We start from the raw sequence: 25,655 nt of genomic DNA on the forward strand, positions 1-25,655 counted from the left end.
CATTTCTCTTCATAGAATCATAGGGTTGGGACCCCCACCCCCCGCAGGGTCATCTGGTCCAACCCCTTGCAATGCTTGCTAAAAAGGGAGTTTCAGGGATATACGATTTACTGCCTCATATACAATTAACGAAAATTTTGTAAAGATGTTCTATAGGTGGTACTTAATGCCAGTTAAGTTGGCGAAGATATACAAATTGAAATCCAACCTCTGTTGGAGATGTTGTGGAGAAATAGGAACAACATACATATGTGGTGGAGGTGTGAGGAAATAAAGCAGTTTTGGATAGTAGTACACGAAGAACTAAGGAAGATGTTGAAAATAATAAATTATTATTAATTTAATAGGTTATTGTATTTTAGTGTTTTGTTGGAAGCCGCCCAGAGTGGCTGGGGAAACCCAGCCAGATGGGCGGGGTATTATTATTATTATTATTATTATTATTAATAATAATAATAATAATAATAATATATCAATAACAAAGAAAGCAATCCTTGGATTGATAGATGATGAGATACCATGGGGGGGGGGGAAGAATTTTTCTATATGTAAGTACAGCTGCTAGAATAGTGATTGCTGCTAGGTGTAAGTCACAAACTATACCCACAAAGGAGGAATGGATTTGTAAACTAAATACATATTTAATTTTGGCAAAATTAACTGCAATAATAAGAAATCAGTCAAATCAAAAATTAAAAGAGGAGTGGAAATGTTTTGATGAATATATGGCAAACACTGCTCAAAAACAAAAAAAAAAAAGATATGCTAATATGCCTAGATTAAAATGTGAGGTACTGGATGGAAGAAAAATTAGTAAGGAAAGATAATAAGAATATATAGATGATTTGAGAAGGTTGTAGAATGCAAAGATTATTGTAAATTGTATAACGTGGAGGAAATCGAGTGGGGGCGGAGGGAAGTGGGAGGAAGGAGAAAAGAATAATATGATGGATTGAGGAAATAAAAATGTAAATGTATGGGGAGAGAATGGTGTTGGCTTTGGTACATCTGTATTGTAATGTAATATGTGAAAACCAATAATAATAATAAAAGGGAGTTTCAGGAGCTTAGCCCACCCCCCATAAATTTGCACAAAAGCTGGAAACGGTACAAACAAATTTGCACTTGTCTAACTGTGCTTTTAGGGATGCGGGTGGCGCTGTGGGTTAAACCACAGAATGTAGGACTTGACGATCGGAAGGTCGGCGGTTCGAATCCCCGCGACGGGGTGAGCTCCCGTTGCTTGGTCCCTGCTCCTGCCAACCCAGCAGTTCGAAAGCACGTCAAAGTGCAAGTAGATAAATAGGTACCACTCCGGCGGTAAGGTAAACGGTGTTTCCGTGTGCTGCTCTGGTTTGCCAGAAGCGGCTTAGTCATGCTGGCCACATGACCCAGAAGCTGTACGCCGGCTCCCTCGGCCAATAAAGCGAGATGAGCGCCGCAACCCCAGAGTCGGCCACGGCTGGACCTAATGGTCAGGGGTCCCTTTACCTTTAACTGTGCTTTTGCAAACTTCTTGGGTGAAATTTGTTTCTTTTTTAAAAAAAGGTGGGTGCACCACAGCTATCTCTGTGTTTGCCATGCTGGCCATTGACATAGGAGAATCATAGACAAATTCAAATACATGGGGGTGTAGACAACCCCAGGCTAATTCGAATGAGGAAAATGTGTCTTAACGGCTAAATAATGCTCAAATAAGAAAGAGTCTCCAAGGTAGCTTGGAGGTAATATCTGGGGTCGACAGAGGAGGACACTTCTCATTAAGAGAAATAATAAGAACAATAATAGTAATGATAATAACTTTATTTATACCCTGCCCATCTGTGGCTGTGCCTTCTAGTACTGGAAAGATTGGGGAGTGGGGTCCCTACAAGAGGGTAAAGGTAAAGGGTAAAGGGTCCAGTCGCGAACGACTCTGGGGTTACGGCGCTCATCTTGCTTTACTGGCCGAGGGAGCCGGCGTTTGTCTGCAGACAGCTTCCGGGTCATGTGGTCAGCATGACTAAGCCGCTTCTGGCAAACCAGAGCAGCGCACAGAAACACCATTTACCTTCCCGCTGGAGCGGTACCAATTTATCTACTTGCACTTTGACGTGCTTTCAAACTGCTAGGTTGGCAGGAGCAGGGACAGAGTGACGGGAGCTCACCCCATTGTGGGATTCGAACCACCGACCTTCTGATCGGCAAGTCCTAGGCTCTGTGGTTTAACCCGCAGTGCCACCTGCGCCCCATCTGTGGCTGCCCATTTGTGGCTGCGCCTTCTAGTACTGGAAAGATTGGGGAGTGGGGTCCCTACATGAGGGTAGCACGTGTAATATAAATGCAATGACAGGGAGCTGTCTCTCACGCCAAGGCGGTCTGCAATCTAGTCTTCTTCTGGATGCTCGCAGCTCTCCAGAAACTCCCCCCCCCCCAGCTGTCTCTTCAGGATCTGTTTTTAACTGGAGGTGTCGGGAATTGATCCAAGTTCTCCTGCGTGCAAATCATGCGCTTTGGTTAATGAGTTCAATGTCCTTCCTGCGTGCACCACCACAAAATAATTCAAACTCAAACGAGAGAGAGGATGTAAGTGGCTGTTGCTAGCCACAGGCCCCACCCCATAAGCAAATTGCGGGTGGTTCTTCTTGGAAATGAAGTTTGCTTCTTCATGTGTTTTGCTCGACTGATGGAAGGACGGACGAGGGGAAATAGCAGAGTGTGTAGCCCTGTTGAACGGTCTCTTTCATAGAATCATAGAATCCTAGAGTTGGAAGAGACCACAAGGGCCACCGAGTCCAACCCCCTGCCAAGCAGGAAACACCATCAGAGCACTCCTGACATATGGTTGTCAAGCCTCTGCTTAAAGACCTCCAAAGAAGGAGACTCCACCACACTCCTTGGCAGCAAATTCCACTGTCGAACAGCTCTTACTGTCAGGAAGTTCTTCCTAATGTTTAGGTGGAATCTTCTTTCTTGTAGTTTGGATCCATTGCTCCGTGTCCGCTTCTCTGGAGCAGCAGAAAACAACCTTTCTCCCTCCTCTATGTGACATCCTTTTATATATTTGAACATGGCTATCATATCACCCCTTAACCTCCTCTTCTCCAGGCTAAACATGCCCAGCTCCCTCAGCCGTTCCTCATAAGGCATCGTTTCCAGGCCTTTGACCATTTTGGTTGCCCTCCTCTGGACACGTTCCAGTTTGTCAGTGTCCTTCTTGAACTGTGGTGCCCAGAACTGGACACAGTACTCCAGGTGAGGTCTGACCAGAGCAGAATACAGTGGCACTATTACTTCCCTGGATCTAGATGCTATACTCCTATTTGTATATACCTATTTGATGCTATACTCCTATTATACTCTTTCATTATTGTTCCACAAGATGTGTATTTCTTTAAGGGCCAGAGCAAATAGCATGACCTAGTTTTACAGCTGTGAAGCGGTATAGCCAGTGCTGTTAAGTTATGTTAATTAAGCTGTTGGGTACAGTATATAAAGAACAGCACCTAGCCCTCTCACTACCCTGGTGGTTGGGTTGGTGGGTCATGCTTATTGATATATTTAATGTAAAAGGAGTTTTTGTTTTTGTTAACCTCGCTAAAGTTCTTTTTGCGTTCCTTGTAATGTGTGGTCTCCCCAGCACGCTTTCTGCAGCGCAACTAATCTGCAAATAGCCAACAATATCTGGATTTGAAGATTGTTGCGTGGGTGTGATGGGGGGTCACCAGCCTGGGCAGACACGAGATGTGAATGCTGTTCAAAATTTGTTTTTTTTAAAAAAATATATTTATTAAGCTTTTACAGAATAAAACACACATAACAACAAGGCGAAACAAGCACAGTCAAAAATACACATAAAAAAGAGAAAAAACTAAATAAAAATAAAAATACAGAAAAATAGCATTACAAGAAGAAAAATAAAAACTCCAACTTTTAAATCCATACTTAATTAACCTTCTTTCTTGACTTCCTCACGCCTCCCTTTTTTGTGTTCCTCTTTACCCAATCAGATACAGCAAATCCTTACCCTCTTTCAAAACTCATTTCTAATTATTATAATCATTCTATTATGTCTCCGATCTTTCCTCCTTATTTTTTAAACACCTTTAACATATTGTTTACTTTTGACATAATATAACTTTAGTCTTTTACCCTTTTTCTGTTACATTTTTGCATACTTTTTCAAACTGTATCACTAATGCCATAATATTATCATATCCAACATCATTTTAACATTCATAAACTTTGCAGTGTTTCTGCAGATAATCTTTGAACTTCTTCCAGTCCTCTTCCACCGATTCTTCTCCCAGGTCTCGGATTCTGCCAGTCATTTCTGCCATCTCCATATAGTCTATTACTTTCATCTGCCATTCTTCCAAGGTGGGCAAGTCTTGTGTCTTCCAATACTTTGCGATAAGTATCCTTGCTGCTGTTGTTGCGAATGCTGTTCAAAATTTGAACATGGTATGAATGAGCTCCAGGGAGCCCCTCCCTCTGTGGAGGAAGCACACCTTCCTGCTATAGACAGATAGATAAATATTATTTTTTTCCTGATTTTAAAGTGGCATTCTTTCATTTTTTCTTAAACCATGATTATGCATTTTGGAGAACTGTGCTTTTTCATTGCACTGTTCCTCTGCCTCCCCTCACTCTCGTTCATTGGCTTGCAAACTCTTGAGATGCTTAGATCTTTGGCACGTTACAAATCCAGAATGTTGTTGCGATGCTTTGGGGCAGCAAGGAGGGACTAGGGCTCCGCAATGCAGAGGCCAGCGAGTTTCTAGTCCTGAGGGACACCGTGTGATCTGGTGCTTTTGTAACACAGAGGACTAGAAAGCTGGACTCGAGGATTCCATCCTTGGATTTCGTGTTTGACGTCTCCTTTGGGGGGCCTCTACTTGGACTTCACAGCCCTTAATTTGAGCCAGCGCTGAGACCCTTGTGATTCATCTTGGCACTTGTAGGATAAGTCCGTAGCCAGATAAAGGATGCTGCTAGGCATGGGCAGAGTGTAGCTTTCTCACCACTGCACCTGGGGTTATGGGAAGGATGACTGGTCAAGACAGGTCTTTACTAGCTGGTCTCTCTAGCTGTTCAATGACTGACCAGTCATCATCATCATCATCATAACCATAATAATTAATAATATTTTATTATTTGTACCCCGCCCATCTGGCTGGGTTTCCCCAGCCACTCTGGGCGGCTTCCAACGAAGATTAAAAATACATTAAAATGTCACACATTAAAAACTTCCCTGAACAGGGCTGCCTTCAGATGTCTTCTAAACGTCAGGTGGTTGCTTATTGCCTTGACATCTGGTGGGAGGGCGTTCCACAGGGCGGGCGCCACTACCGAGAAGGCCCTCTGCCTGGTTCCCTGTAACCTCACTTCTCAGGGAGGGAACCACCAGGAAGCCCTTGGCGCTGGACCTCAGTGTCCGGGCTGAACGATGGGGGTGGAGACGCTCCTTCAGGTATACTGGGCCAAGGCCGTTTAGGGCTTTAAAGGTCAGCACCAACACTTTGAATTGTGCTTGGAAACGTACTGGGAGCCAATGTAGGTCTTTCAAGACCGGTGTTATGTGGTCTCGGCGGCCGCTCCCAGTCACCAGTCTAGCTGCCGCATTCTGGATTAGTCGTAATGATTATCTGCATTGTTTTTAATGCTGCTTTATGTTTTACTTTTGCGTAACATTCCCCCAAAGAATCCTGGGAACTGTGGCTTGCCCTTTGCAGAGCTACCGCTTCCAGTGCCCTTAACGAACTACAGTTCCCAGGATTCTTTGGGGAGAAGTCGTGCGCTTTAAACGTGTGTTGACTCCGTAGGTGCACGAAGTGTGCACTACTCGGCCTGTGAAGTTTGGCAAATAGCCGTGTTGCAACGATTGTCCCACAAGCTTCAAGTAACGAAAGGTCAATGTTAGACAGAGAAGCTTTAAATGGGTGCATCTCCTTCCCCAAAAGACCTTCTGCATGGGGAGAGGATTGAAAGGGTCAAACTAACACACACCCCAATATGTGGCCTATAATTGCACTGCCTTCTTCTGATGCTTCTCTCATTCTCACAGTGATTTCTCTGGAGGGCTCCCTGCTGCATTTCAGAGACCTCTTGGAGCTGGTCTCTTTCCACCTTGTGAGCAGGTGAGTGTTTGGGGGCAGCTGCTGATGGGGAGACCGGGGGGGGGGAGCGGGTTGGGTTGTCGGCTCTCCCTCTGTCCTTGCATTTGGATCCATAGCTGTCAACTTACAGATTTGAAAATAAGGGACCAGCAGCCTTGAAAATAAGGGACCAGCAGCCAAAATAAGGGACCTGCAGCCTCACCTGTTCCAGGCACTCCAGTCTTCCTGCAGTCTGGTCAAACTCATGCTGGGTAGCTTCGAGAACACTGTCCAACCAACTTTGTAACCAGAGGTTCAACTGAAGAGAATCTGAATCACATGCACCACAAGGCCTATGCAGCCTCAACTTAAGATGGCTCCCTGGCCTGGCTTTGCACTGCAAAGTTTGCAGCAGCACGTGCAACAAAATGGCATCCAGCATTCAAAAAACTCCTCAGCTTGCATTAACTAGCCACACACAAGGCATGCAAGCTCCACCCCCTCAGTTGTTCTTAGACTTCTTATTGGGTGAGCAACACAGCCAAGCAACACAGTTGGACCTCCCTCCTCCCTGGCCGGCAGGGAGGGAGGGAGGGAGAGGGGCTGCTTCCTTTGAAATTTAAGGGACATCATTTAAGGGACATTTAAGGGACATCTATTCATAAGGGACAGCAGCGGGACATGGCGCTGGAATAAGGGACTGTCCCTTCAAATAAGGGACACTTGACAGCTATGTTTGGATCTGTTGTGGCGGCACTTTCCAGGAAGCAAAAAGGGCACACTGCACTGCATGTCCTTCTCATGACTTCTGTGTCTGCTTTCAGCCAAATGTTGTTTTTTATTATTATTATTATTATTATTATTATTATTATTATTATTATTTATTATTACAGTGGTACCTTGGGTTACATACGCTTCAGGTTACACACGCTTCAGGTTACAGACTCCGCTAAGCCAGATATAGTGCTTCAGGTTAAGAACTTTGCTTCAGGATGAGAACAGAAATTGTGCTCCGGCGGCGTGGCAGCAGCAGGAGGCGGCCCCATTAGCTAAAGTGGTGCTTCAGGTTAAGAACAGTTTCAGCCTATGGGGCCTCCCGCTGCTGTTGTGCCATCGGAGCACGATTTCTGTTCTCAACCTGAAGCAAAGTTTTTAACCTGGAGCACTATTTCTGGGTTAGCAGAGTATGTAACCTGAAGCGTATGTAACCTGAGGTACCACTGTATAAGGCAGCTTCCTAAGTTTCGCTGTGGATGGCTTGGTGTAAGCAGATGACGCTGCTGCCCTGTGGCTTGTGATTCCTTTGTGATTCTGGCTGCCTCCTTTGGGAATTGGTTTTATGAATGTGCTGCATTCTGTGCTTCTAGAGACATTCTTCCCCATCTGCTGAGGATCCCAGATGCCCTTCGACTTCTACACAAGCCTGAATTAGATGCGGTTGCTGCCTTGGGCATGAGTGAGTGAGAACAGCAGGGCAGACTGGGGGTGGGGGGTGTCGATTTCTTGCTCCTCCTTGCAAGTCAAAATTCCTGTCGCTTCGTGTTGTCAGAATAGGTTGGTTCAACCCAACTCTGCTTCGCCTCGCTTTCTGGTCTCCAAATGCTCTCAGGCGGCGCTTCTTAGAATGTCAGTGTTTTTGGGTGGGATTCAATCCTGCACCAACAATTTGAAGTTGGGAGCTCTTGCACAGCAAGCCGACTTCCCCGAAAGATCAGATATTTTGCGATAAGGAAAGGGACAGGGAAATGGCACTGCAAAGTATGGGACATAGCGCTTTGGTGCGACGTCATCTAACCTCCCCACAAGCAACTCGGGAAACAAATGCTCATTAAGTAGCTAACCTCGTCTGTCCTCCCCACAAAGTGAATGCTCATTCGATAGCCAACAATGTCTAATCTCCCTGCAATATTGAGGAATATTGCTCAACAAACAGTTTTTCTGGAAAAACTGGTTCCCTGTAACTTGGCTTCTCGCAGTGAGGGAACCGCCAGAAGGCCCTCGGTGCTGGACCTCAGTGTCTGGGCAGAACGATGAGGGTGGAGACACTCCTTCAGATATAATGGGCCTTTGTTTTTTGTTTTTTTAAATAATATTTATTAAAGTTTCAACAATTACAGAAAGAAAAAATAAATATACCACGTTGAACAAAAACAAAACAACACACCACAATATAAAGAAAAAGAAGAAAAAAACCCAGAAAAATAAAACCCATTAAACAAAAACAAAAACGCAAAAAGAAAATGCATCAGATCTCCTCATTACTATTCTTTCATTAGCTTATTTCCTTGACCTCACACCTCCCTTTTTTGTATTCTAGGTCGATTATCTATTTCAGCAAATCCTTTCCCTCTTTAAAAATTTTTGTCCTGTAAATTGTCTTAATATAATGTAATTTTACTTTTCCTCCTTTCACCAATTAACAGTCAGTTATTCCCAAATCCTTTATATCATTCCTGCTAAAATCATATAATATTATTCCAACATCCTTCTAACAGATATTAATTTTACAATGTTTCTGTAAATAGTCTTTAAATTTCCTCCAATCTTCCTCCACCGACTCTTCTCCCTGGTCTCGGATTCTGCCAGTCATTTCCGCCAGTTCCATATAGTCCATCACCTTCATCTGCCATTCTTCCCGGGTGGGTAAATCTTGTGTCTTCCAATACTTTGCAATAAGTATTCTTGCCGCTGTTGTAGCATACATAAAGAAAGTTCTGTCCTTCTTTGGCACCAAGTGGCCGACCATGCCCAGGAGAAAGGCCTCTGGTTTCTTCACAGATATAATGGGCCTTTGAGGGCATTTAGGGCTTTAAAGGTCAGCATCAACACTTTGAATTGTGCTCGGAAACATACTGGGAGCCAATGTAGATCTTTCAGGACTGGTGTTATATGGTCTCAGCAGCCATTCCCAGTCACCAGTCTAGGTGCCGCATTCTGGATTAGTTGTAGTTTCCAGGTCACCTTCAAAGGTAGCCCCACATAGAACGCATTGCAGGAGTCCAAGCGGGAGATAACCAGAGCATGCACCACTCTGGCGAGACAGTCTACGGGCAGGTAGGGTTTCAGCCTGCGTACCAGATGGAGCTGGTAAACAGCAGCCCTGGACACAGAATTGACCTGCGTCTCCATGGACAGTTGCGAGTCCAAAATGACAGATAGGGTCTCAGCCTGCATACCAGATGGAGCTGGTGGAGAAATCACGGTGGCCCAGTTCTTTCCAGTTTGCAATTCCATGTTGGGAAGCTTCTCTTGTTTTAATAGCTCCCCGTCAGGCAGCTGTTAATTAAAGGCACAGGAAAGCCACCTGGTGTGGGGGGGGGGGGAGAAAGTAACTTTCACATTCTCTCTTTGCTTCATTGTCAGAGTTCTGGACAATGCCCCTTAAACCTGACGACGGGCTGGTGTCGGCTGAAGTCGAAGAAGGGCCTGTGGGTCTGGATGGAGCCCCCTCTGAATCCAGACCGGCGGTCTGTTCTGTCCGGATAACGTCCGAGGACGAAGCTCTGTGCATCATCAACCCGCTGTTCGTCTCGGTGCACAGTGATGCAAGCTGGCTTGACCTCGCATCCAGCTTGCGCCGGTCCAGTAGCACGAGGGGCACTCTGCGGTTCCCGAACGGGCTGGGGACTCCCCGGAAGTCCGGCTCCGTAAAAGCAGCATCCAGGAAACAAAGAGCCCGTGGGAGTCTGGATCATCCAGAGTCTCCAGAAGAGGAGGAGGAGGAGGAGATGGAGAAAGGTAAGGAGCTGCTGCTATTGAGGGCATCTGTGACATTTGTAGCATGAAGACTCTGCTTCCAATTTTCCTTCTCTCCTGCTGCACTCGGCATGCAGAAGGCCCCAGATTCAATCCTCGGTATCTCTGGGTAGGGCTGGGGAAAGTGCCTGCCCTCTCAGCCAGTGGCGTAGCGTGGGTTGTCAGGACCCGGGGCAAGGCAAGCACCCCCCATGCTACGCCACTGCTCTCAGCCAGTAAGGTAGTGTGGTGTGTGTGTGTGTCTGTGTTTGGGAGAGCAAGGCAGCATCGCTGGGATCATCTTGCCTGTCTGTTTCGCCTGTAATTCTGCCTTCAGCTAAGAGGCTCCCTGATTATGGAGGACTACTTTTTAATTACTGGTTGATAATAATAATAATAATTAATTATTAATTATTTCTTCCCCGCCCTCCTGGCTGGGTTTCCCCAGCCACTCTGGGCGGCTCCCAACAGAATATTAAAATCACGATAAAACATCAGACAATAAAATCTTCCCTAAGCAGGGCTGCCGTCAGATGTCTTCTGAAAGTTGGATACAGTGGTACCTCGGGTTACATACGCTTCAAGTTGCAGACGCCGCTAACCCAGAAATAGTACCTCAGGTTAAGAACTTTGCTTCAGGATGAGAACAGAAATTGTGCAGCAGCGGGAGGCCCCATTAGCTAAAGTGGTGCTTCAGGTTAAGAACAGTTTCAGGTTAAGAACAGTTTTCCGGGCAGAACAATGCGGGTGGAGACGCTCCTTCAGGTTGAGTGAATACAGCTGGATTGTGAGCCTGGCCTTGCTGATAAGAGCAGATTGTGTCCTGTCCCTCCTGGCAAGCATGTGGACAGAAAGACCATGCAGATAAAAGCTGGCAAGCCACCATCCTGGCATGCACTTTCAGCTGGTAAGGGGTGGGTGGGTGGGAGGGAGAGAGAGAGAGAGAGCGCGTGAGGGAGCGCTTCAGTGTGATAACTCAGTGAGTACAGGATGAGACTCTTAATCTTAGGGTCATGGGCATGGCAGGGGTTTGAACTAGACCCTTCTGGTCCCTTCCAACTCAACAATTCTATGATACTATGATAGTCTGTTTTGTATGTACAGTGGTGCCCCGCAAGACGAATGCCTCGCAAGACGGAAAACCCGCTAGACGAAAGGGTTTTCCGTTTTGGAGGCGCTTCGCAAAACGAATTTCCTATGGGCTTGCTTAGCAAGACGAAAATGTCTTGCGAGTTCATGCGGGGTTTTTTTCCTCCCCCCCCTTTTTCTAAGCCACTAAGCCGCTTATCAGCTGATCCGCAAAGCCGCTAAGCCGCTTATCAGCTGATCCGCTAAGCCACTAATGGGCTTGCTTCGCAAGACGAAAAAACCACAAGACGAAGAGACTTGCGGAACGGATTCTTTTTGTCTTGCGAGGCACCACTGTACTGTATTTTTCACTCTATAAGACGCACCCGACCATAAGACGCACCTAGTTTTTAGAGGAGGGAAACAAGAAAAAAAATATATTCTGAATCAAATGTTGTTGAGGCGGCGGCCAGATACAGGATAAAGGAAGTCTTTAATTTGGTTGTTTGTATTGTTGTATGTTATGCTTGTTTTTTGTTATGTTTGTGTTTGATGGGGGTGGATTTCTGGGGGGGGGTGGAGGGTTTGTGTTATGCTGTAAATAAAATTTCCAAAAAAAATTCACCTGTTCTGGCTTCAGCGATAGCTGCGCAGCCTGCATTCGCTCCATAAGACGCACACACATTTCCCCTTACTTTTTAGGAGGGGAAAAGTGCATCTTATAGAGCGAAAAATACGGTAATTTCAGCCTGCAGATTAGCGTGCGTTTCCATTTCTGACATACGGAGGGTTACTCTCTAAATGCCTGTTGGCTGGCTACAGGTGGGCAAGGTCCAGAGCCGAGCCCTTGGCTGATAAGAACAGACTCTGTATTGTCCTGCAGGGCCACCTGGAAGGGGAGTCATGGGGGCAGAGGTGCCCGCATCGTCTGTTTGTACCTGGAACTGTAGGAGACGGGGGCCCAGGTGCCATCAGAATGCTGATGACACTTGGCTCTCCGATTCTTCATAACAAGGAGGGACCTGGCGCACCCTGGGGACTGGCGTCCGGATGCAGCGAAGGTTTGCAGTGATGGTGCCAGGCGAGTCTGCTTGGGAAGAGCAATTTAACCCATCATGCCTTTCTCTTTGCTGCCAACCCTCAGGTGACCCTCTCCTCCGCTCCACCACCGCGCGGTGGAGGCCTCTTCATCGCAGCCTGGCCTGCAGCAGTTTGGATGCCACGTCTGAGGAGCTGCCTCTGTCCCCCGACCTCCACCTGAAGGAGATCAAGTCCCCGCACCGCGTCTCCTGGATAGAGGGGATCCCGACCACGCCTCCTCCCGCCTGGCCGCTGCAAAAGTCCAGCTCTGAATCCTCTCTGCTGAGTGAGAACATCTTGCTGCCTCCCATACCCGAACTCGACTCGCTCTCCGTCAGCAGCGTGGAGGACGAGACAGAGGGGCTTCTCGCCGCCGCCGCCGCCGCTCAGCAGAAGAAGCAGCGCCGCTCCTCCGCCGCCCTGAGTTACAAGGTCTTCCAGCGCCTCTCCGCCGTGGGCAGCACGCTCAGCGGGTTCCTCTCGGCCGAACGCCGGGTGTCCAAGCGGGTGCAGGAGCTGGCCCAGGAGCCGTCCTCCTACGTGGGAGGGCTGGTGCAAAGCTTCGTGGGGCACATCCTGCGCGGAGCCGGGAAACGGCACGCTACCAGCACCGACCTGCTCCAGGAGATCCGGCAGATGATCAGTAACCTCAAGGGCTACCTGTGCGAGAGCTCGGAGCTGCATGTGGTCTGTGAGCACAGCGAGGCCGAGGAGATGGACCTGGGTATTTATCGTTATTAAGTTCGTATCCCGCCCTTCCTCTTCGAGCGATCCATAGTTAAAAGCAGAAGTCGGCAAATGTGCCCTCTTTTTTTCTCTTCAAAATATGGCAGCCCTACTTGAGAGTCATCTGTTTTGAATAGTTTTGGTTGCTGGCAGTAGTGTAAAGGTAAAGGGACCCTGACCATTAGGTCCAGTCGTGGCCGACTCTGGGGTTGCGGCGCTCATCTCGCTTTATTGGCCGAGGGAGCCAGCGTTTGTCCACAGACAGCTTCCGGGTCATGTGGCCAGCATGACTAAGCCGCTTCTGGCGAACCAGAGCAGCACACGGAAACACCGTTTACCTTCCCGCCAGAGCGGTACCTATTTATCTACTTGCACTCTGACGTACTTTCGAACTGCTAGGTTGGCAGAAGCAGGGACCGAGCAATGGGAGCTCATCCCGTCACGGGGATTCGAACCGCCCACCTTCTGATGTGCAAGTCCTAGGCTCTGTGGTTTAACCCACAGCGAAAAGTAGAAATCGGCAAATGTGCCCTCTTTTTGTCTCTTCGAAATATGGCAACCATAGCTGTCAACTTTTTCCTTTTCTTGCAAGGAATCCTATTCGGAAAAAGGGAATTTTCCTTAAAAAGGGGGGAAAGTTGACAGCTATGATGGCAACAGAGTCATCTGTTTTGAATAGTTTTGGTTGCTGGCAGTAGTGTGGCTGTGGCAAATTCAGAAGGACAGGGTCCCCTTCATGGCCACGCCCCCTTCAAAGATAATACAACCTTCTAAAATTATACAATCTTTATTTTTTAAAAGAAAAGTTACTCAGAAAACTATGTGTGCAGGTTGAAGTTTCAGCCCGCTGCAAATTATTGCACAGACTATCGGTATGGCTGGGCACTGCCATACATTGCTTCCTCCTCCCCTCTCCCAATTAACCTCCGTCTCCAGGGCTCAGACTCTGTAGGCTCTACCCTCCTCCACTGCCCTCTCCCAATTAACCTCCGTCTCCAGGGCCCACATCTGTGACATCACCAGGGCTCCCCCCTAGGTCTCAGATTTGGGTCCTGAGATCTCAGGGTCTGGGGTGCTGCTGACTTGGCAACCCCACAATCTCCTCCTCTTCCTCCTCCTCTTCTTGTGCTACTCTGCATGGCCAAGGTTGCAATCTTGGTGGGGGACAAAGCTCTGTCTACCCCCAAAACAGAAACCGCCACACCATCAGGTTACCTGCTTCCTGGCAAAGCTGCTTATAAATGTATTTCATCTTATCTCTGAGCAGCCGAAAATAACACCCCTGCCGTTTCCACTCTGGACTGCGGCCAGCTTGCGACATTGCTGTCCGCTCACACGTGGGTCAGAGCAGAGCATTTAGGAAGCTGTGGTTGAGGCTCTGATGCAGCCCACACCGTACGCAGCAGAGGCAGCTGGGAGGGAGCAAAGAGGAACCGAGGTAGCTTCCTGGACACAAAGAAATCCAAAGAGGCTTTGGATTCCCTGCACTTGTTTGTTTGTTGGGCTTTGGCCCACTTACTGATGTTTCCACCCAGAATACAGAATCAGGTTTCTTAGAATCATAGAGGACCCTCGTACCTACAGGACCGCCTCTCCCAGTATGCCCCACAGAGGACTTAAGGTCCATAAATAGCAACACCCTAGAGGTCCCGGGCCCTAAGGAAGTCAGATTAGCCTCAACCAGAGGCAGGGGTCCTCGCCGCAGGATCACATTCACCCGGTGCTATACCAGCTGCACTGGCTCCCGGTGGAGTACAGGATCAGGTTTAAGGTACTTCAAAGCCCCATATGGCCTAGGACCCTCATACCTACGGGACAGCCTCTCCTGGTATGTCTCACGGAGGGCCTTACGGTCTTCAAACCAAAACATCTTGGAGGTCCCAGGCCACAGGGAGGTTAGGCTGGCCTCAACCAGAGTCAGGGCCTTTTCAGTACTGGCCCCGATCTGGTGGAATGCTGTGTCACAAGAGACTAAGGTCCCTGTGGGACTTGACATCTTTCCGCAGGGCCTGCAAGACAGAGCTGTTCCACCAGGCCTTTGGCCAGGGCACAGCTTGAACCCCGCCTTTGGTAATCCTCATAGAACGGTAGCCCAATGGTTGCCATTAATTTGATTTGAATTGATTTTAGAATGAATTGATTTTAGAATGCTGTGTTACTTTTATTGTTGTTAGCTGCTCTGAACCTGGCTTTGGCCGGGGAGGGCGGGATATAAATAAATAAAAATTATTATTATTATTATTGAATTCAAAGTGCAAGCAACCTTGCGAAAAATGTGGTTATATTTTAAACTGGAACGCCATCAAACAAAAGGGAAAGTGTGTCTGGTCTCTGGATTCTCATCCTCTGACTTCCTCTAGGATAGCCGCCCATTATTATCATCATTAAACTTGCCACAACCTTGAAAGCCTCGTCATCGCCTCATCCCCGTGCTAGGGCAAGGAGCGTCCAGGTGGCACCATTGCTCCTCCTCTGGGGAGAAAAATCCCGGAGCTGTGCTTGCCCTCCGATACACCACTTGCCTGACCTACGTGATCCACAGTAACGTGTCGTGGCTTCATTTTCTCTTCCTCTCCCTCTTCCCCTTTCTTGTATCATTTTCCTGCTAGGTTCCGTGGTCGAAGCCGCTCTGTACAAATGCATGCTGAAGCCTCTCCGGAACTCCATCTACGCCCAGTTGCACGAATTCCACGCCCACGACGGCACCCTGGACAAATTGCGCGAGCACCAGGCCACCATGCGGCGGCAGAGCCTGGCCGAGCTGGGCGTGACGGCCGGCGTCCCAGATGCGGCCGCCTTAGAGCGCATCCAGGCCAAGCTGAACCTCATACACCTGGCATACTCCCCCAAGAAGAAGGAGACGCACATGCTCAAAGTCTGCAAGATGCTCTACGAAGCCATGAACCAGGCTGCAGGAGGAACAGGTAGGGAGGCTGCCGTGGCAACATCTCTCTGAGAAGGGTCAGACCTCAGTGGTATAGAGCAGCTGGTTTGCCTCCAGCAAGTTCCCAGTTTCAGTCCCCAGCTGGGGAAGGATTCCCTGTCTGAAATTCTGGAGAGTGCCTGCCAGCCAGTGTAGGCAGCGCTGAGCTGCATGGACCAAGTGGCCTGACTTGGGAAGAAGTGCTTTTCTTCTTGCTTGTCTTGAATAATAATTATTATTATTATTATTAATTTATTATTTATACCCCGCCCATCTGGCTGAGTTTCCCCAGTCACTCTGGGCGGCTTCCAATCAAGTGTTAAAAACAATACAGTGGTGCCCCGCAAGATGAATGCCTCGCAAGACAGAAAACTCGCTAGACGAAAGAGTTTTCCGTTTTGGAGGTGCTTTGCAAAACGAATTTCCCTATGGGCTTGCTTTGCAAGACGAAAATGTCTTGCGAGTTCCTGCAGGGTTTTTTCCCTCCCCCCCCCCTTTTTCTAAGCCGATAAGCCGCTTATCCGCTAAGCCGATAAGCCGCTAAAAGCCGCTAAGCCGCTAATAGCGCTAAGCCGCTAAGCCGTCAATGGGCTTGCTTCGCAAGACGAAAAAAACCGCTAGACAAAGAGACTCGCGGAACGGATTCTTTTCGTCTTGTGAGGCACCACTGTACAGCATTAAATATTAAAAACTTCCCTGAACAGGGCTGCCTTCAGATGTCTTTTAAAAAGAAGATAGCTGCTTATTTCCTTCGCATCTGAAGGGAGGGCATTCCACAGGGCGGGTGCCACTACTGAGAAGGCCCTCTGTCTGGTTCCCTGTAACCTCACTTCTCACAATGAGGGAACCGCCAGAAGGCCCTCGGTGCTGGATCTCAGCTTCCGGGCTGAACGAATCTCCCAACATTCAGCTTCACCCCTGAGTCCCAGTACAGCTGGAAGCCGAACGAAATCTGTTCAGAAAGTCGGTTTGACTTCCAAAACCAAGGCGCGGCTTCCGATTGGCTGCAGGAACTTCCTGCAGCCAATCGGAAGCCGTGGAAGCCCCGTCGGACCTTCGGGTTCCAAAGAACATTTGCAAACCAGAACACTTCCAGGTTTGCGGTGTTCCAGAACCAAAACATTTCGAGTCGACAATTTCGTTGTTCTGTATGGGACAATGACAGTAAAGATTATCATATTGTATTGTACGACTATATTATGAGAGAAAGAGACAATCATTTCTCTACATCCGCTTTCCTTGCACCTGAACGGTAGGGCTGGCTCTGACGATGTTCTTCCCTTTTCCCATTTTCGGAAGAGCCTTTTGGCGCTGACGACTTCCTGCCGGTTCTGATCTACATGCTGGTGAACTGTGACGTGGTTTCGGTGCAGCTGGATGTTGAGTACATGATGGAACTGATGGACCCCAGCCAGCTGCTGGGAGAAGGTAACCTGGCAAGTTGTGCCAGACCTAGATCTGTCCCTTGGGCATCCTGAAATGATCTGGATTTTTGCTAGGTACTGGATGTCCTCCTAAAGTTTAGGGTTAATGCCTCTAGGAGACCCCAGAAGTCTCTACCTCATGTTGTCAGAATCAGGTGTCAGGAACAAGCCAGCAATACAGTGGTACCTTGGGTTACATACGCTTCAGGTTACATATGCTTTAAGTTACACACTCCGCTAACCCAGAAATAGTGCTGCGGGTTAAGAACTTTGCTTCAGGATAAGAACAGAAATCAGGCTTTGGCGGCATGGCGGCAGCAGGAGGCCCCATTAGCTAAAGTGGTGCTTCAGGTTAAGAACAGTTTCAGGTTAAGTACGGACCTCCGGAACCAATTAAGTACTTAACCTGAGGTACCACTGTAAATCATATGGCGTAAGTTGACTCTTTATTAAAGGAAACCAGGTTGAATCAGAAGACCAGGCCTAGTGATAATAATAATAATAATAATAATAATTTATTATTTATACCCCTCCCATCTGGCTGGGCCTCCCCAGCCACTCTGGGCGGCTTCCATAGAAACCAAAAATACAGTAAAATATCACACGTTGAAAACTTCCCTGAACAGGGCTGCCTTAAGATGTCTTCTGAATGTCAGGTAGTTGTTTATCGCTTTGACATCTACTGGAAGGGCATTCCACAGGGCGGGCGGCACTACCGAGAAGGCCCTCTGCCTGGTTCCTTGTAGCTTTGCTTCTCGCAATGAGGGAACCGCCAGAAGGCCCTCGGCGCTGGACCTCAGCGTCCGGGCAGAATGATGGGGGTGGAGACGCTCCTTCAGGTATACTGGATCGAGGCCGTTTAGGGCTTTAAAGGTCAGCACCAACACTTTGAATTGTGCTCGGAAACGTACTGGGAGCCAATGTAGGTCTTTCAAGACCGGTGTTATATGGTCTCGGCGGCCGTCCCCAGTCACCAGTCTAGCTGCCGCATTCTGGATTAGTTGTAGTTTCCGAGTCACCTTTAAAGGTAGCCCCACGTAGAGTGCATTGCAGTAGTCCAAGCGGGAGATAACCAGAGCATGCACCACTCTGGCAAGGCAGTCCGCAGGCAGATAGGGTCTCAGCCTACGTACCAGATGGAGCTGGTAAACAGCTGCCCTGGACACAGATTTGACCTGTGCCTCCATGGACAGCTGTGAGTCCAAAATGACTCCCAGGCTGCGCACCTGGTCCTTCAGGGGCACAGTTACCCCATTCAGGACCAGGGAATCCTCCACACCTGCCTGTCTCCTGTCCCCCCAAAACAGTACTTCTGTCTTGTCAGGATTCAACCTCAATCTGTTAGCCGCCATCCATCCTCCAACCGCCTCCAGTGAGCGCAGCACCTCATCCCAGTAGATCTTGCCCCAGGTACAGAAGTGGGAACAGAAGGTCCCTGCCTTCTCACCGTTCCCTAAGTCTCCTTCCCAATCTGGGGCTCTGTTCTCTTCTCTCTCTCTCTGCTCTCCCCTTTTCATACCTCTTCTGGTTCTTGGAGACCAGGGGCGAAGGGAGCTTGTCACAGCAGGAGGGGGAGACCCCCTGGCTTCTTCCCCAGCCTGCCTCACCTCTGCCTCTTGGCCCCCCTTCCTCTCCTACCTCTGATTCTAGACTGCTCTCTGCCACAGACTCTCCCAGCTCACGAAGCCCTGTTCCCTCTTCAGTTTCCAACCTCCTCTTCCCCATCTTCTACTCATTGCCGTCCCACCACCAATTCCCGGGCTCTGAGCCTTCTTCTCTTGGGGGATCCTCTATCTGGTTCCTCCCACCATTCCTCTGCATCCATCCAGTCCATGACACACATATAGGGAATAAAGCACAGGTGGGAGGGTGCTGTTGGACTTCAGCTCCCATCATCCCCAGCCAGCATGACCCAATGGTCAGGGATGATGTGAGTTGTAGTCCAGCAACATATTTTTTATTTTTTTATTCATTTATTGAATTTATATACGGTCTTATACCTACCGTATTTTTTGCTGTATAAGACTCATTTTTTCCCTCCTAAAAAGTAAGGGGAAATGTGTGTGCTTCTTATGGAGCGAATGCAGGCTGCGCAGCTATCCCAGAAGCCAGAACAGCAAGAGGGATTGCTGCTTTTACTGCGCAGCGATCCCGCTTGCTGTTCTGGCTTCTGCGATTCGGAATATTTCTTTCCTTGTTTTTCTCCAAAAACTAGGTGCATCTTGTGGTCTGGTGCATCTCATAGAGTGAAAAATACGGTATACAGTGGTACCTCTGGATGCGAATGGGATCTGTTCCGGAGCCCTGTTCGCATCCTGAAGCAAATGCAATCTGCGTCTGCATGTCTGCGTGGGTGGCGATTCGTCGCTTCTGTGCATGTGCACGACGTCATTTTGAGTGTCTGCACATGCGCGAGCGGCGAAACCCAGAAGTAACGCGTTCTGTTACTTCCGGGTCACCTCGGAGCGCAACCCGAAAGCGCTCAACCTGAAGAAACTTCAACCCAAAGTATGACTGTACATGTGGCAAGCCACGGGTTTTGCATCCCTAGAACAGAGGGACGCAAAGCCACACTCCACTTCTACTGCATTTGAGTTAATTGAACTGCGCTGATGGGCACTGAAGCACACCAAGCGATGATGTCTTTGCCAACGGGCACAGGATTAGCGTTTCTATTTTCGCTCTAAGGAACATTCTGGTTCAGGGAGCGGCCCACCTGGCGGACAGGTCTGAGAACAGTGGCCCAGGTGTCGCTTCTGTGCTCAAGCCAGGCCCGAGTTCAGTCCTCTGAAGGGTTCGGATCCAACAATGCACAAAAGCCTTCCTGAGCCCGTGCATCTCCATCTTGACGCGGGTTTTCTCTTCTCCCTCCCTCTCACGCCGCAGGAGGCTATTACCTCACCACCTGGTTTGGCGCCCTCTTCCACATCGAGAACTTCCAGCCAGCGGCCACGGTGACGCGGCAAATCAGCATCGAGGCCCAGCGCTCCATCCATCAGTGGCATCGGCGCCGAACCATCCACCATCACCACGCCAACCGGCGCCATTCCCAGGTGAGGCTGGAGTCTGCAAAAGAAGTCCTGTGCTGAAGTGGCGGGCTAAGAAGTTGGAGAGAGCAAGGGATTCTGGGAGCCAAATTCCGGGATGGAGTGCGGAACTGTCAGGCCAGTGTAGTACCTCCCCCACACCTGTTCCTCACCTGCCAATCAAACTGACATCACACTGATGTCAGGTGACTTTTTTTTTTTTTGGCTACAGGGTTTGAAATCAAGCCATGCAGGGCAAAGGAACAGCTTAAGGGTGCCAGGGTGCCGTTCCTGGTGTGGATGGAAAGAGGGAATGACTGACATCTCTTGGGGTTGCAAGCTTACTGTTTGGTATCTAATCGTCTTTACTTTTTTTTTCAAATAATATTTATTCAAGTTTTAAAAGGTTACAAAAAAGAACGCAGAATACAAAAACAAAACACATCCAAGAAATAAAAATAAAAATAAAAGAAATTCAAAAAGCAAAAACAACTAAAAAGAGGAAAAAAAATACAATCAAAAAACGACAAAAGAACAAGTTAAACCTTAATATAACTCCCTTTCTTAACTCTAATCGTCTTTACTGGCTGCCCATCCACTACCGAGCCGGGTTCAAGGTCCTTGCATTACCGTATTTTTCGCTCTATAAGACGCTCCAGACCACAAGATGCACCTAGTTTTTGGAGGAGAAAAACAAGAAATATATAACTGAGTTACAGAATCTCTCAAACGTGTTAATTGCCAATGGATACCAGCAAAACAGGATTACGAAGCTAATCCAAAAGGAAACACCCCCCAAAAACCAAGACACAGAAGAAAACAATGGCGTGGCCCTCCTCCCTTATATCAAGGGCACTACAGATAAAATTAGCAAAATCCTCCATAAACACAATATCAAAACAGCCTTTTGCACCAACCAAAAAATAGCCAATATCCTCAGAAACCCCAAGGATAAAATCCAGTTGGAAAACCAAGGGATCTATGAAATACCCTGCAAAGTCTGCCCAGCCACGTACATTGGACAAACAAACAGACGAATAAATGCACGTATCGCAGAACACAAGAATGCCGTCAAAAAAGAAGAAAAAACTTCCTCTCTTTTCCAACACATGAAAGAAACAGGACACGAAATTAATTTTGCAGATTCCAAATTGCTCTTTAACACGGAACATCACCACAAGAGAATAATCATGGAAGCCATCGAGATAGAGAAACACCCTCACAACATGAACAAGCGTGACGACACATCCCGCTTGCCAGACATCTGGAAATTAGCCCTCCCCACAAAAACTGACACCAGATCCAGAGGCACACAGAACGCCAACACCAATCAACCACACCAGACCCAAACCCAGACCCTCTCCACAGATGAATTACAGACACCATCCAGTAGCCAATCCATGGTGGCACCTCCGGATGCTGCACCCCCCTGCAATCCCTACACAGATCTGGCTGACACAAGCCACAAAACCACAGCTCGCCCCTATACACGAAGCCAAGCCAGAGCACAACTAAGTACAGTACAGCCATCTTCTCAGGAAAACTCTTCACAAAGTTCAAGAGGTCAAGACACAAAGACTTTAACAACTAATCCACACCTAATGACCCACCTAAGTGGTACTCAGGATATCACTCAAGAAATCACTCAAGATATCTCTCAAGTAATTAAGGAACAAAAGAAGAAAAGGCACACTAGCCTGGGAACTTCCTTTCTGCCCAGAACATTGGAGGCTATACACCACACCCCCTCTACAGTATTTATAGGAACTCAAACACTGAGATCCTGCTCTGTTCCAGTAACAAGAAGCCGAAAGCACCAGCCTGAAGATGACGAGTGAGACCTCGTCGAAACGTCGCCTAGACACCCCAACTTTTACACGGGAAGACACCCGAGGACACCAAAACCTGCATATATATATATATATATATATTTGTATTTGCTTTCGTAGATTTTGTATATATATATATATATATATGTATATATATATATATATGTATATATATATATATATATATGTATATATATATATATATATGTATATATATATATATATGTATATATATATATATATGTATATATATATATATATGTATATATATATATATATGTATATATATATATATATTCTGAATTTCAGAAGCCAGAACAGCAAGAGGGATCACTGCACAGTGAAAGGAGCAATCCCTCTTGCTGTTCTGGCTTCTGTGATAGCTGCGCAGCCTGCATTCGCTCCATAAGACGCACACACATTTCCCCTTACTTTTTAGGAGGGGAAAAGTGCATCTTATAGAGCGAAAAATACGGTAATTAGCTGAGGTTCAGGTTGCCCCAGGGACACCTTTATATCCTAGCCCAATCCCTGAGATCATCTGCAGGAGCGTCGCCGGTCATTCCGCAAGTTCATAGTACAGTGCTACCTTGGTTTACAAACCTAATCCGTTCCGGAAGTCAATTCTTAAACCAAAGCGTTCTTAAACCAAGGTGTGCTTTCCCATAGTGGCGGGGGACTCAATTTACAAATGGAACACACTCAACAGGAAGCAAAACATGTTCTGCTTCGAAGGCAAAGTTCACAAACCAAAACACTGAGTTTGCAGCCTTCTTAATCCAAGTTGTTCATAAACTAAGCTGTTCTTAAACCAAGGTACCACTATATCATAGAATTGTAGAGCTGGAAGGGACATGATCATGGAACATCCAGAAAGTGTAAGAGCTGCATAAGAACAGGAATCCCCCCCAAAATATTATTATAAATGAGCCTCTGACCTTAAGTACATCTACAAACTCATCGAGAGGTGTGCCCTTGCTTTTGCTGGGTAATCTTGTTGTATCAGGTCTCATATGAGACAAACCCAACTCTCATCAACGAAAAGACTCCTTTCTCTTTTCCAGTCTTTCATACCAGCCACAGTTGAAATTCACAACAATGTCCTGTGGAGAACTGTGGAAGACTAGCCAATTGCTCGTGAAAAGATCTCTCTCCATATTCAGCAAATAGAAATATTTTGAAATAGAAATAGAAATAGAAATATTTTGATACCATACTATACTACATTGAAATGTAGAAAGGTTTCTTTGATTGTCCTTGAATCTCCCTGCCACACTTGCCATCTAACATATAACACCGGTCCTGAAAGACCTACCTTGGCTCCCAGTACGTTTCCGAGCACAATTCAAAGCGTTGGTGCTGACCTTGAAAGCCCTAAAGGGCCTCGGCCCAGTATACCTGAAGGAGCGTCTCCACCCCCATTGTTCATGAGGTCCAGCTCCGAGAGCCTTTTGGCGACTCCCTCACTCTGAGAAGTGAGGTTACAGGGAACCAGGCGGAGGGCCTTTTTGGTAGTGGCACCCTCCCTGTGGAACGCCCTCCCATCTGATGTCAAGGAAATAAACAACTATGTGACTTTTAGAAGACATCTGAAGGCAGCCCTGTTTAGGAAAGTTTTCAATGTCTGATGTTTTATCAGTCAGATGGGCGGGGTATCAATATAAAGGTAAAGGTAACAGGACCCCTGACCGTTAGGTCCAGTCATGGACGACTCTGGGGTTGCGGCGCTCATCTCGCTTTACTGGCCGAGGGAGCCGGCGTACAGCTTCTGGGTCATGTGGCCAGCATGACTAAGCCGCTTCTGGCGAACCAGAGCAGCGCACGGAAATGGCGTTTACCTTCCCGCCGGAGTGGTACCTATTTATATACTTGCACTTTGATGTGCTTTCGAACTGCTAGGTTGGCAGGAGCAGGGACCAAGCAACGGGAGCTCACCCCGTCACGGGGATTCGAACCGCCAACCTTCTGATCGGCAAGTCCTAGGCTCTGTGGTTTAGCCCACAGTGCCACCTGTGTCCAGGGTATCAATAATACATTATTATTATTATTATTATTATTATTATTATTATTATTATTATTTGCTCCTGCCACTCCAATATGTTGGAGAAGCATTGCTTCAATGGCAGGCCTACTACCTCAAGGGCCTTGGCCACACGGTAACTTCTTGCTTCCCACCCCCCTTCAGAACATCCTCTATGTCTCCTTCTGCGAACCCTTCAACAACCAGAAGACCATCTCCGTGCCCCCTGACATGACAACAGCATCCGTGTGCGCTGTGTGCGCCGAGAAGTACGGCGTCTCCGATCCCGAGTCCCACGGCCTCTTCTTGGTGTCGCACGGCTCCTCTCAGCTCTTGGCCGGGGACAGCTGCCCGCAGAGACTCCGCTCAGAGACCCTCCAGACCCAAGGGGGGCTCGGGAGTTTCGTCTACAAGCCCAAAGACAAGGGGCTCCCCGCTACCGCCGCTCCCCCTTCCCTTTCGAACCCTGACCGCTCGACTGAGGCCCAGGAGCCCCTCAAAAGCAAGGACACTGGGCAACCGGATTGAGCGTAGGCCTCGGAAGCTTCTGGAAACTTCCCCAGAAGGTTGACCAAGCTTTTGGGTTTCTGACTGGGCGGAAACTTTGGGAAAAGCTGAGAGACTGGGCTATAAAACGTCCGCCAGGAAAAGTCTCTGGCAGAAGACCTCAGCCCTGAAGTACTGATAGCAGACAGGGTGATGAGCCTTTCTTCTTTGCATGGAAGCTTGTGAGGGAGCGGCCGCCATTTTGTTTTTTTACTACTCCTGTTGCCCTGCCAGAGTTCCCTCTTCCGTTTAGACCAGGGCTGACCAGACTAGTAAGGATAAGTGGGAAACCTAAGTGGCATTACAGTTGAAGTGGTATGAAACTGCTTTAAATGCCCAGAGCATATGGGGCCTTAAGGCAGGCTTAGCCATCTTGGACTACTCTAGATATTGTTGGACTACAACTCCCATCATCCCTGGCCATTGGCCTGGCTGGCTGAGGCTGCAGGTTGCAGGAACTGTTCAGTTCCAGTCCTCTCACTTTCTCATTTTTCCCCAATACTTTGGAAGTTGAACGGAATCCGTTCCGGAAGTCCGTTCGACTTCCAAAACGTTCGGAAACCAAATTGCACCTTCTGATTGGCTCCAGGAAGCTCCTGCAGCCAATCGGAAGCCCCGTCGGATGTTCGGCTTCCAAAAATAGTTCGTAAACTGGAACAGTCACTTCCGGGTTTGTGATGTTCGGGAGACGATTTGTTCGGGAGCCAAGCCGTTCGACTTCCAAGGTACCATTGTATTAAATCTAGCTCTCTACATTTCGAAGCGATTCACAATTTCCCAAAAACCGTGACATTTCATCAGCATCTTATTGCCGATTTCTCCTAATAAACACATCTTTACATTTTGAGGAGTGTGCACATTGCTTCAGCCCGTTTCCTCCCCACACTGCGTGTTTCTGAATGTCATTTTCACAAATACCTTCATTTTTATTCACATTGTGTTTTCCCCCTCATCCATGCACTTTTGTAAACCTTGACTGGAGAACTGCATGGCAACGTTTGGTGAAGAGGGAATGTCGACGGACGGCTGCATTTTGGTTTGTGCAGTGTTTTGGAAAGTGAGGCAGATTTGGGCAGATTTGGCTTTGAGTGCATACAGAATCCTTCGTCCGTAGCTGGGGCTGATGGTGATCGGAGTCTAGAGCATAGCTGTCAACCGTCCCCTATTGGGCGGGAAACTCCCTTATCCCAGCAGCGTGTCC

The 25,655-nt window shown here is 47.8% G+C and overlaps 1 protein-coding gene across 1 annotated transcript in view; it reads left to right on the plus strand.

Annotated features, from left to right (window-relative positions):
• RINL (Ras and Rab interactor like) overlaps positions 1-25,340 on the plus strand; it is a 36,906-nt gene extending 11,566 nt beyond the window's left edge. Inside the window, exons 4-11 of the mRNA XM_081868839.1 lie at positions 6,047-6,119; positions 7,445-7,533; positions 9,441-9,815; positions 12,025-12,684; positions 15,296-15,610; positions 16,909-17,037; positions 19,920-20,086; positions 24,074-25,340. Coding sequence (XP_081724965.1) covers positions 6,047-6,119; positions 7,445-7,533; positions 9,441-9,815; positions 12,025-12,684; positions 15,296-15,610; positions 16,909-17,037; positions 19,920-20,086; positions 24,074-24,436 — 2,171 coding nt within the window. The 3' untranslated portion in view covers positions 24,437-25,340. The remainder of the gene's footprint in view (positions 1-6,046; positions 6,120-7,444; positions 7,534-9,440; positions 9,816-12,024; positions 12,685-15,295; positions 15,611-16,908; positions 17,038-19,919; positions 20,087-24,073) is intronic.
• Positions 25,341-25,655: the final 315 nt, after the last annotated feature.

This window comes from Podarcis erhardii (genome assembly GCF_964252035.2).
Source record: "Podarcis erhardii genome assembly, chromosome: 7".
Classification (NCBI taxonomy): Eukaryota; Metazoa; Chordata; class Lepidosauria; order Squamata; family Lacertidae; genus Podarcis; species Podarcis erhardii.